The following is a 12,633-nucleotide window of genomic DNA, read 5'->3' on the forward strand; positions in this document are numbered from 1 at the left end:
AGGGGCGGGCACTGGCTCCCCACTTCAACACTGGACAGTCCCCACCACCATCACTGACTTGTCTGCTCAACTCAAGTGAGAGTCTTTAAGGGAGGATGCCTTTCTTCCTGGACATTAACATTCTTTTTTTTTCACCATACAGCATGGCTTGCAGGATCTCAGTTCCACGACCAGGGATCGAACCCGTGCCCCCTGCAGTGGAAGCGTGGAGTCCTAACCACTGGACCCCCAGGGAAGTCCCACTGGACGTTAACATTCAAGTGAGTGCTTTCTTAACCATTTCCTAGTGTCTCTTTAAGACGTGGCCCCATCCTGCGACCCCCAAATTGCTCCAAACCCTTCCTTCCGGCCGTCCACGTGCCCACCACGCACCCAGCTCAGACTGCATATAAGACAGCGTTATCAAGGGCTCCCACCTCTCCCAAGGCAGGCGGAGACTGCTTGAGCAGGAGGTACTGGGGGCCACGGTGGTCTGCACTCATCAGTGTAGCTCTTCTCTCTGATGCCACTTTGGTTAAAGGGAAGATGAGCATTCTCCCTAAAACACTGTATTCCAGTCGGTCATTTCTGAGACTGTAAAGACATTATTCTTTAGGCGATTATCTTCTAAAGTGACCTCATAAAGATGTAAACTCATAGGTCTCCAACGCAGAGAACCTTTTCAATGCCTGACATTTCCATCCTAGGTGGGACAGGGGGTGGATGTGCACTGAAGTGCTCTGGGGACGTGACCTGTAAGTAGTGAGCGGGGCAGGGTGGGGTGGAGGGTAGCTGAGCTGTGACACAGCCGCCGGAGGCACCAGCCAATTTCCCGAGGCACTCTGACGCGGAGATGGCCCTTCAGATACCCCAGCTGGGGCAAGGCGGATGGGCCTCTTGTACCCCTCACTGGCTGCGTGTGGTATATAACCTTGGGTGAGGCAGCTCCCTTTTAAGGGCAGTTCCTGGGGAGAGGGACTCAGATGGGGCCGGGGTCTGGGCACTGCACAGTATTCACTAACCACCACCGCCATCAGCCTGCTAATAATGAGACCACAATTATTTTAAATTATTTATTTTTTCTATAGTACATCTCATTCAAATCATGGAACAGTCTGATACATTTTTTTCCTCAAGCACAACTTAAACTCATTTCAAATGCTTATTCTTTCTTTCCTTCTTTTAATCTTTCAGGATGGACAAAGACACTCACACTTTAATGGACCAAAAAACCCACTCAGAGTTTATTAAAAATACAGCTTCCCAGGCTCCACCCCCCCCCACCCCAAAACCAGAGCTTTTGAGTGAGCCTCTGGGGTGGGTCCTAGGGAGGCAAAATTTTAAAACTCCCCCCATCAATTCTGCTGTGGGTGGTCCTTGAACCATCCTTACAGGAACACAGATTAGGGCTTGTCCATTACCTATTGGAAGCAATTTCAGAAAACCCAGGAATAATTAAGTATACAGAAATAGCTCTTCTATAAAATTTCCATATAAAAATAATGGTATTTATTTACAAAGTTAGAGAATGCTACAAAATAATAATCATATTAGGTTAGAGACTTCAATCTAGTAACGTCTACATTAGGCAGGTCAGATGTGGTGTCTGCATTTTCCCCGTGTTTCTCTTGTTTAAACTGCTTAAAGCACGTGGCACCACCATGTTTCCTTCATGCAGAAAAAAGCAGAACTATATTTTCTGGAAATAAAACCTAACAGCACATGATCAGAGTACGACATCTCCAAATGAAAAGGTGAACTAGCTGGGGATGTGGGCTCATGGCCTTTCTCTTTTGTCTACAGTCAGGGTGGTGACGGCAAGCAGCGACCTCACAGTGCTGAGCGGCGGGCCTCCGAGCTCCGGCGCGGCCGGTGGGTCCGCCTTTCGGGACACCGAGCGGTTGAAGCCGCCACGGTTCTACTGGGACAAACAGAACTGCAACACGCTCAGAGAAGTCTCTCAGCAGAAGAGAATCTGGGTCCCCAGAGACTTTGGGTTTGAGAAAAATCTTTGACCCCAGTCGTGAACACGCAGAACCATCAGGCCATTTGTTATTAGTGCCCGGCATGTTGAAGACAGCGCATGGGAAGTGACAACATGGTGAGTTTGAAGCGACAAAGCGATGGGTTTTAAAACCCAAACATGATCTGGGGACGTCTCCTTGTTGAGACGGACACGGACAGAAAGAAGCTAACATTGCTACAGAAGGGCCAGTTGACCTCCAATGTGCGTGAAGGTCTCTGCCCAGGGAGGGAGGAATGGGTTTCTTCTAAGCCTGGGTCTTCCGAGCCGGGAGAGGCCCGAAGCCGACACCACAGCCTCACGCCGGGACTCACGAGCAGTGTCCCACTCCTGCCCCTCAGCTGTTTAGCACTTGGGGTGACAGAGGGCTGATGCTAATCCAGAAGGCCTCTGGGAGGACCGGGGTGAGGGCTGGGTTTGTAGGAGGCAGCGGGGCCCCGGGAGGAGGGAGATTCGGGATGCAGGGCAGGCTCTGCCAGACAGGCTGAGGGGCATCAGGCAGGTCAGGCCCCCGGCTGGTTTCACATGCCTGAGTGAGTGGGGAGGGTTCGCCCCTATTCTGAGGCCCTTGGTGGAGAAGGGGCGAGTCCTGCCCCCATGTGTCCGCTACACTGGCTTCTAAGGCAGCTACAAGCAGAGGACCAAAGTCCGATCTGCTAGGGTAGCAAGGGGTCACGACAGCATGGAATTCACAGGCCTTCGTGTAAAGCGAAGGCCCTGTAAGAACAATACAGGATTGTATCTGAAAGTACAGCTGCACAGAAGTAAGCGAATATACTTTCTTCTGTCACAAGAGCGCGGTCAGTGAACACCTGCGGCCACTGAAACGTCTGTACTTGCCAGGGACTCCCAGGTCAGAACCGGAGGGGCAGAGTTTATGCCCTCACCTTTTCTTCCTTAGCACAGTGTGAGTGTAGAAGTAGGTGGGAAAACGGGATCCCGAAGGTTATCTACGCACAGCTTTCCAGAGAGATCTTGGCTAATTCCTGAGAAATGTAATTTACGTGGGCATTAGCTTGAATTTTTTAGAAAACGGTAAAGTCAACGTCAAGACACTTTTTCCTTTTGGGTAATAGTGTTCGGCTTGAATGGAAGTTAAGCAAATGAACTGAACGTTGTATGACTGTGAATCAGAGGGCAGGGAGGCACGTTTCTGAGGGCCGCTCAAGCGGCATCATGCAGGGTCCTGGCACACACCGTGGGTCTGGATAAATATGTGTGAGTGATCGTCAGTGCTGGGGGACCACTGCTTCGGGTGCCTGAAAATGGGGAACCTAGTGGGGGGAATGATCCTCAGGTAGTCTTCAGCTCTGCTAAAACTAGTCCATATGCAGGATAACTGATTCTCTTTTATACATCTAATATAAAAAGTAGATCTTTATGTATCTAACAAACAACTTGTAAAACTAGAAGAAAACACCTAGAAAAGTTCTCCATTTCTACTCACTTTCCTATTGTGTAGGTTCAATTGGGAGGTAACAGAGCGAACAAGGAGACCTCCATGGGTTAGAATGTTCTCTTAGTTTATGGCTACTGCTGGTAGCTAAGTTTGGTTTTCTTTTATTAATAAATCTTAGAAATTCCCTGACAGACTCCAAAATGTACACTGGAAGCTGGAAGAGCGGGGCCTTTGGAATTTAGCAGAGATTTCCAAGTGCACGTTATGGGGGAGAGTGGCCTGGTAGGGAGACCTTTCAATTGTCTGATTCAGAACAAAAGTCACTTTCTCAGGGGGCCTTCCCTGGACACCGCCAGCCAAAGTAGCCTTTCCACCACTGCCCCATGACCCTGTCATTTTTTCCATAGCACGAATCAACCTGAACATCTTTTGTTCTGTATTCACTCACTTACTGAAGGATTAAATCTTCCATTCACCGGCCAGCCCCTACCCTGCCGGGACCACTGTGGCAGTGCAGCCTTAAAGGCCACCTCACAGATGTGCCCGAGGGGAGGGGGCTGGCGAGGTGTCAAAGGCCACTTGAAGTGACTCACCCAGGCTTCTCCCCGTGTGTGGTTCTGGTAGGAAGAGCTGAGGCAGTCCCCTTCCTTTGCTAACCCTGCCCCACCCATGCCCGCTATGCTCTGACCGTCCCAGGGCCCAGGTTACACCCAAACTTTGCTGTCTCTACAACCTGAGCGGCCCAGAAAGGGCTGTGTTTTAGCAAACAGCCGAGTTTCTGATGTCTGCATGGCTAAAGTGAGCCACTCCTTTGTGGAGTGTCTCCGCTTGAATGAGCTGCAGGGGCTCGTGTGTGTCTGGGGGCTGACCCCGGCCTCATTTCTCAAGTAGGGCAGAGTATGGTGACAACTGTAAGTTCTGCTAATGAAGAGTTATCCTCTTTATCCTGGTAAAATGGCAGCCAACCGCAGACAGTTTTCTCCCCACCACTTCTAGAAGACAGGGGTCATTTGTAAAGTTTTGCAGGGGGGCGGGCGGCGCTGAGAGGTGAGGAATCACCGTCTTAGCACCTCCTTTCCTGGCCCCTCCCCGAGGTCCTCCATGATCTTAAGGCACAGTTTATGTCAACACTTACTGAAGCTGCTCCCACCACCTTGTCATCACAAGAGAAAATGAAGCGGGCGAGACAGACGCACAGCGGGGAAGGGCAGGAAGTGTGGGCGGGTGCCTGGGCGCCGTGGGCACTGCCTGGACCCTCCCACATCAGGGCCACAGACGGCAGGCTTGGTGCCACCTGCGCGGGTGCTAAACGGATCACGACTTCACTGACCGGGTGACGCTGTGCGCAGGAAAGGTTACCGGATACACTGGCGCTTGAGGGAAAAGGGGACTCTTGAACTTCCCCCAAGCAGCGTGTAACCAGCACCCTCTGGGAGGGGTGTTCGCGGGTGTGTACACGTGCGTGTGCAAATAACCCCAAGTGCTACTCCTATAGAGAAGCCTGGATGTTGTAACCACAATTTCCTTTTTTTTTTTTTCGTTTGATTTCTATATGAAATTGTGACTGAGTAATGAAGTTTAGAACCACATAAATCTGTTTAGGGGAGAAGCAGAAGAATGACATAATTTCTCCTTCTAAACATCTGAGTCTAGCTTTCTGCTCAGGTAAAGCCTTACACCAGTGACACGTCCTGTGACCACTGTGTGACTCTGTTGGGCGTCCTCAGCAGTAACCCAAGTGTGTCACTGAGGAACGGAGGGCCACTTCCTGCCAAACACCACACACCGCTGGCTGCGGTGGCCGATGGGGCACCAGTAATGAATGGTAAGAGTCTTTGGTTGCTTTTTCTTTTAAACCCATATTTTATCAGCAGCAGCAGAGAGAGAACAGAGAAAGGGATCAGTGCCCCACGAACTCTGGCAAGGCTCCTGCTACCTGGTAGAGGAGTGCTCACGATTGGTGTGCGGCCCTGGGACCTGCGGCATGGTAGTCTGAAGGCTGAAAAGCCCGCCGTGGCCCTGGGCCTCTCCAGGTCCCCGCCGGGCCCCTTTCAAGTACAGGGGCAAGAAAAGCTGGGCTTGGGAGAGAGAGAGGCAGCCTGAAGGAGACCCAGTTTTCCCTGATGGTGCAACTGACACCTTCCAGGCAGAACGTGCCCTGGAGGCCCTCGGGCCCTCCCTCCCACCCGCCCACCCCGGCCTCAGGGGGGCCCTCCCGCACCTGCCTCCGCCTCTGCGGCCCCTCGGCACTCTGAGTCTGCGCTACGGCTTATTCCTGACGGAATGCGTGTGTCTCAAAGGAACTTAGCGCTGTACATCCTTGTGTATGTACTGGTTGGGTCAGCCAGGCCCCTCCCCGCCGGCTCACTGTGGGCACCGGCCCCCGAGCTCCCCCACGGGGCTTAGGAAACAGCCGGTTTGGGCTGAGCTCAGCGCCGAGCCCATAGACGCTGGATGCATAATCTCAGGGCAAATCCAAATGATTCAAGTCAGAGATTTAGAGTTAATCTTCCATTATCGTTTGCGCCTTTCCAAGGCCTTAACTAATGTGCGCTTAAGTAAGTTGGGGTCTGGCCGTGGTGGCAGTGTCTCCACACTCGTATTCAGAGGGGCGGGAAGCGAACCCAGCAGTGAGCGGTTCCCAGCGGCATCTTTGGCTCTGACCTGACAGTCTATGTCCTGATCTACTGCACACCCAGTCACCTGGAGTGCTCAACCTTTTTTGGTGTTTCTGTGAAACACTGAATATCGGGTGACTTTGAAATGCGTTTGACCCAGGAATCAACCCAATATAGTCATTTTGATGAATGAGAATGTACCAAAGGTGACATGTACAGGAAAACATTGCTGTTCATATTCTGGAAATACTTTTCAGACAAAAGTAATGACAGTTCATTTTCACAAATTGCACACTGGGTGAAATCATACAATTACGGCAGGGAACTATAAGCAAGCAACTCAGTCACGGGGACTTGTTCCTTTGTTTTGTTCTAGGTGAAAAAGCTGTATGAAATGCATAGCTCTGATTAAAACGATAGAGACAATTTCCTTCTCTTGTAAAACTCCAGATTTAGGTTGCTGGCGAAAGGCAGTGCTGGCAAAGTATTTAATGCACGTGGAAATGCTATTCTATTTTGGCTTCCAGAAGTAGCCCTAGAAAATTCTATGCACCAATGCATTGGCTAATAGTGATCATTTCAGTTTGACTATAAATTATTCTAAATGTCACTTAAGTACTCAAGAATTAGCGTTCGCTCCTTTCTAGAAGCCGTCTAAGGCAGCTGATGCGTAAAGCACCTCGACTAGACTTGCACCTAGTTCAGCGGTTCAATCTGCGCTCTTTGGGCCACGAGGGTCTCCATCCCTCGCTGTACAGCTCCTCCCACCGGGAACCTCTCGTGTTCAGCTCCGCCTCGCGAAAGGCAGCGCAGAGCAGGGAGCGGGGCGTGGGGCACACGGCCGTTGGGGACTGTTCACCGAGCCACCTCGGCAACAAGGAGGGCTGCGTGGGTTTGGGGGCCGCGGCGCCCCGCCTCACGGAAGATAAATGCGCTGCGTTCGTGCTGTCAATTCAGGGACTATCCCCTCCGCCACCTCCGAGTACATGCTTTGTTTGCCATGTGATCTACTGCTCTGTCGTTCAGAGTTTTCATTCACACTACGTTAACTTTCATCTCAATCCTCTCAGCCTTCAGGTAATTTGCTTATTGTGTTTCCCTAGTTTTCACTGAACACACAGTGCAAACAAAGGCAAAGACCGAAGCAATCGTTTCAAACACAAGAGCTCACACTAAAAACACACATGAGCATCAAAAAGTAGAACGTGGGTTTGCGCCTGTCTTTATTCTGGGGAGGAGGAATCCTCCTCGTCCTCTTCCTCGTCTTCGTCGTTGAAGGAACAGGGGGTCTCGCCTCGGGACTCAGAGCAGTGAGAGGCCGCACTGCCGGACTGGTGACTGTCTGGGGCAAGGAACCGCCCCGTTGCTAAGGCCACTTCAGCATCCAAGCACAACCCTTGGTTTACACTAGCAAACAATTGAAAACACACAGGCTCATTAACGTGGTAGATGTTTTAAGTTTTGGAAAACACAGGGAAAAGAACCCGGGGAAGCGGGGAGCCGCGGGCGAGCTCTGCCGGAGCCGCTTGGGACCCGGCCGGCCGCAGCGCGCTGGCTCTCCCCTCCAGGGAGGGTCAGGGCTTCGCGGCTCGCCCTTCTAACCCTGAAAAAATACGTACCTTGATTGGGACAAGGTGGCACCAGTGGTCAGGTCTAAGTTTGAAACTGACTGGGTAGAGTTCAAAAGCAGTCCCTGATTTAACCACGACGGTCCTGTGGAGATATCTACAGGGAAAAACAAAAACAGATGGCAGCGCTGTAAGTTCCATGGCTGCTTTTGTTATGGCATGAAGAAAACACAGACAAGTAAGGCCATCGGCCTGTTCTAAATTACAGCCGGACGAGTCTCCTGCCCTGGGAAGAACCCCGGTTTCTTTAGCTTGGAAAAAAGAAATTTCTAGAACATAAGTGCGGGGGAGGGGGGGAGAAAAATACAGGAAGGCAGACTACAGCAGGAAAGAATTCAAATTAAACCAATCACAGACTCTCTTCGTTCTTTTTTCTTACAGAAGCCCTCGAGAGGGCAGCTCACGCAGTACACAGAGCTGTACGACTCCTGGACACCCGCCGGACTCAGCACAAAAGCCTCTGGCCGGGGTGTTAACGAGCCGAGCACGAGTGGGTGGAAACAAAGTCAAGTCAGAGTATCTTGGGCTAGAAGCACAGACACATTTTTGCCAAAGCCCCCCAGCACGCCGTCTTTTCGTGCCCACTGGTGAACTCAGTGCTCTTAGGCACCAGAGGTCTAGTCTTCTTCCTGGTACCCTCTGCTTTATAACTTGAACTAGACCTTATTTTAAAAGGCCATGCACAGTCGCGTTTTTCATGAGGGCGAGACAGGCGTTGCTGTTTTAGTCTGTATGAAATATTTTGGCTACGTCCTTGCAATCTCATTTTCTATGCATTTACCATAGTTCTCCTATCACAACCTTGACCAATTCTTATTGTACTTCGACTTGTTTAACCCTTGTCTCCTTATCTAGAATGTTAGCTCAGAGAAGGCAGTGACTGGAACATCTAAGATCTAAGTGTCACTGCATGAAGGAGTATCATCTCTTTCAACAGTGAGTTTACAACACAGGTGGTAGGTACAGCAGAAATGCATTCCTAAAAAAGAATCTTATTTGACTTATGTTGTGAGATAAGACCAAGTGTATGCTGAGAAAGTGTAATTTGCCAAATGAGCTTTTATTATATTTAATCAAAATAGTTTTATAATCACTGTGCAAAAAGGAAAAGAAACTGTGTACTGGGATTGGAAACTCCACTATCCTGGCGCTACCTGACCAAGTGAGAGGCTTCCCACGTAGGAAAAAAGTAAACTAAATGACTACATTCATCTTAAAATGGCCTTGTGGATCTTTTCTTCACAGGCGAACTAAGGCAGCTGTGGGGGGAAAAAAAAAAAACCAACAAAAACCCTTCAATTCTAAGAAGAAGAGTAGACTTTAAACGCATACAATAAGAACAAGTCCGTACATAATGAAATTAAAGCCAGAATCCTGTGCTAAGTGTTATTAATTAGTATGTATGGAAACCTTCTGCCAGAACACATTTTCTTTTCACAATGGCTCTGAAAAGCCAACGTTTCTTTCCTTCCTAGCACCCACACAACGGTTCTCACAACGCTCAAGAGCTACCCTGTCCCTCCACATACAGAAGGCACACGCTTCTGCTTCTGAACTAACCAGAAAGTCTGCATCCCAGTCTGCAAACAAGGTCACGAAGAGATCAAAGCCACAGAGCCCGCCTAAGCGCCCTGAGTCTTTTCACTGAGAATGAGCTAAAATAAAGTCCTGGTGATTTATGGAGTAAGAGCTGTATGCAGACCCTGCTGGATGGCTAGGATGCCTGAGCTGCTAATAAAACAGGAGGTCCTTCTCTGGGGGGAGCGAGGGGAGAACGGAGCGGGTCGGGGTGAGGATGGCGGGCTGGGTCGCTGAGGGGCAAGAAGAGGGGGTCACATTTGCAGGAGGCGGGTGGTGCGAATTGAAGAACTAAATCCAACAGAAACCAAATCTCAATCAACAGACTCTTGTGTTGTGACTAAAGGGCCAAAACCATAAAACAAAATAAAAACTACCTCTTTGCTTATATTTGACTTAATATACTTTAGAATTTCTCATCATGTTTTAAAGGCATTTTAATATTAGTTCTAGGTAGTAATGCTTATAAATGAAGGAAACTGGAAAAAGCAAAGGCAAAAGAATGCTTTTGGCCAAACATCCAAGTTATATGTGCAGAATATACCACAGTCTTAGGAACTAGGACAATCATAAACAAGATTTCTGAATTAGTGAAAATCTGAATTTTAGAACATGCAAAACATAGTGTTTCCATTTTCAAGTATACTCACTATACTCTTAAAATAAAACACCCCAATTTAAAAATGGGCAAAGGATCTGAATAGACATTTCTACAAGGAAGATATACAAATCGCCAGTAAACACATGAAAAGATGCTCACCATCATCAGTCATTAGGGAAATGCAAATTGAAACCACAGTGAAACACCACTTCACATCCACCAGGACGGTTGCAATAAAAAAGATGAACAAGCGTTGAGAAGGATATGGAGAAATCAGAACCCTGGTACATTGCTGGTAGGATTGTAAAACAGTACAACTGCTTTGGAAAATAGTTTGGCAGTTCCTCAGAATGTTAAATACAGTTATCATATGACCCAGCAATTCCACTGCTTGGTAAACACCCAACAGAACCAAAAGCTTATGTTCATAAAAAAAGTACAAGAATGTTTATAGCAACATCATTCATAATAGCTAAAAACTGAAAACAATCCCAATGTCCTCCAATTAACAAATGGATTTTAAAAATGTGGTATATCCACAAAATGGCAATAAAAAGGGATGAAGCAGGATGGATGAATCTTGAAAACATTACACTAATAAAAGAAGTCAGTCACCAAGGCTACATATTATATGATTCCATTTATATGAAAGGTCCAGAATGGACAAATCCACAGTGACAGGAAATAGATTAGTGGTTGCCAGGAGCCGGGAGGAAAGGAGGACTAAAGGGTGACTGCTAGTGTATGTGGGGTTTCTTTTTGGGGTGATAAGACATTTTAGAATGAGATAATGGTTGGTGATGACTGCATAACCCTGTGAATATACTTAAAACCACTGAATTGTACACTTTAAAATGGTGTATTTTGGGCTTCCCTGGTGGCGCAGTGGTTAAGAATCCGCCTGCCAATGCAGGGGACACGGGTTCAAGCCTTGGTCTGGGAAGATCCCGCATGCCGCGGAGCAACTAAGCCTGCACACCACAACTATTGAGCCTGTGAGCCACGACTACTGAGCCCAGGTGCCTGGAGCTCGTGCTCCGCAACAAGAGAAGCCGCCGCAATGAGAAGTCCACACACCGCAACGAAGAGTAGCCCTGCTTGCCGCAACTAGAGAAAGCCCGCGCGCAGCACCAAAGACCCAATGCAGCCAAAAATAAATAAATTTTTTTAAAAAATGGTGTATTTTATGGTACGTGAATTAAATCTCAATTTTAAAAAATTACAATACCATTTCGCATCCACCTGCTTGGGAAGATAAAACTCACTCTGCAGGTGAGAGTGTAACTTGGCAAAATCAAATTGGAAAGCTGTGGCATCATCTAGTAACGATGAAGACGCACCCGACTCTGACCCAGCAATCTCACTCTATACACTTGCACACGGTCACCAGGATACAGTTACGGGAATGTTCGAAGCAGCACTGTTTAAATATCAAGAGACTGGAAACAAAACTAAAGGTTTATGATCAGTAAAATGAACAAATAAATTGTGCTTTACCCACATATTAGAATTCTATGCATACTAGAATTCTATGTAAAAGTGCATCAATTACAGCTATATGAAATCATGTGGACAAATCTAAAGCACATGATGTTGAGTGAAAAAAGTCAAATCACAAAAGAATGTATCACTATGATTCTATTTTATGTAAAGGTGAGAATTAGGCAAAACTAATAAATTGTTTCTAGCTTACTATATTTGTTTGTGTTTGTGTCTCTAAAGAAAAGCAAGTAGTGATAAACAAGAAATTCAAGAGAGAGGTTACATTTTGGGGTAGGGAAGGGCACAGAATTGAGGACGGGCATACAGTGGGCTTTAATTTTCTATGAGAAAGGTTTTAGCAAGTTAGGGTCTGACATTTAATCAAGGACAACACTGAAAAAGCATGAGTTAACATACCTGTGATATAACCTTCTAAAGCCTTTGGCACCAGTGATTTAGCAAGTTTCAGATCCTCCAAGGAGCATTTGCCTGACTCCAGGCCAAAGGACATTCCCATCCGCTTCAGCACTTCTATGTCATCATGAATCTCAAAGGTGTTGTCAAAATTAAAAAGGTATTCAAACCTGCATCAGGAAACGAAGTTAGTGTTGGGTTTTCTGCGGTATTGGGGAGGTCTGAATAGTTTTGTACTCTGCATATTCAATAAAAGAATGAGGACCTAAGCTCAGCTACAGTACTAGAAATTGTTACCGTTTAGGGCAATGAGTCATTCTGCTGGGTTCAGAAGAATGACATCTCACATAAACCACTTGCCAATTAAAACACCTTTCCTGTGACAGACAACAGGAATCCATAAATTTCAGCCCTCATTAAGCTGTGGCAGACTGGAGACAGAAATTTTGGTCTAAATCTAATACTTTCAAAGCTGTCTATAACTTTGTCACAAAAGATAAAATATTAAGGAAGCCTTTCCATGTAGGCATTTTTCCAAAGTAGATATACAGGTGAACAAAAGACACATGAAAAGATGCTCAACATCGCTAATCATCAGGGAAATGCAAATCAAAACCAAAATAAGATATCACCTCACACCTGTCAGAATGGCTATCATCAAAAAGACAACAAATAACAAATGCTGGAGAGGGTGTGGAGAAAAGGGAGCCCTTGTGCACTGTTGCTGGGAGTGTAAATTGGTGCAGCCACTATGGAAAATAGTATGGAGGTTTCCTCAAAAAATTAAAAATAGACTACCGTACAATCCAGCAATTCCACTTCTAGGTATTTACCTGAAGAAAACAAAAACACTAATTCAAAAAGATAAAGTGCACATCCAATGTTCACTGAAGCATTATTTACAATAGCCA

The 12,633-nt window shown here is 47.2% G+C and overlaps 1 protein-coding gene across 13 annotated transcripts in view; it reads right to left on the minus strand.

Moving 5' to 3' along the window:
• Positions 1-6,233: 6,233 nt before the first annotated feature.
• Positions 6,234-12,633, minus strand: part of TFDP2 (transcription factor Dp-2) — a 175,571-nt gene continuing 169,171 nt past the window's right edge. For all 13 annotated transcript variants that reach the window (XM_057545099.1, XM_057545093.1, XM_057545098.1 and 10 more), the window contains 3 exons: positions 11,726-11,892; positions 7,639-7,744; positions 6,234-7,426 (listed from right to left, as the gene is read on the minus strand). In XM_057545099.1, the coding sequence (XP_057401082.1) occupies positions 7,243-7,426; positions 7,639-7,744; positions 11,726-11,892 (457 nt within the window). In that variant the 3' untranslated portion in view covers positions 6,234-7,242. The remainder of the gene's footprint in view (positions 7,427-7,638; positions 7,745-11,725; positions 11,893-12,633) is intronic.

Source organism: Balaenoptera acutorostrata, chromosome 4 (genome assembly GCF_949987535.1).
Source record: "Balaenoptera acutorostrata chromosome 4, mBalAcu1.1, whole genome shotgun sequence".
Classification (NCBI taxonomy): Eukaryota; Metazoa; Chordata; class Mammalia; order Artiodactyla; family Balaenopteridae; genus Balaenoptera; species Balaenoptera acutorostrata.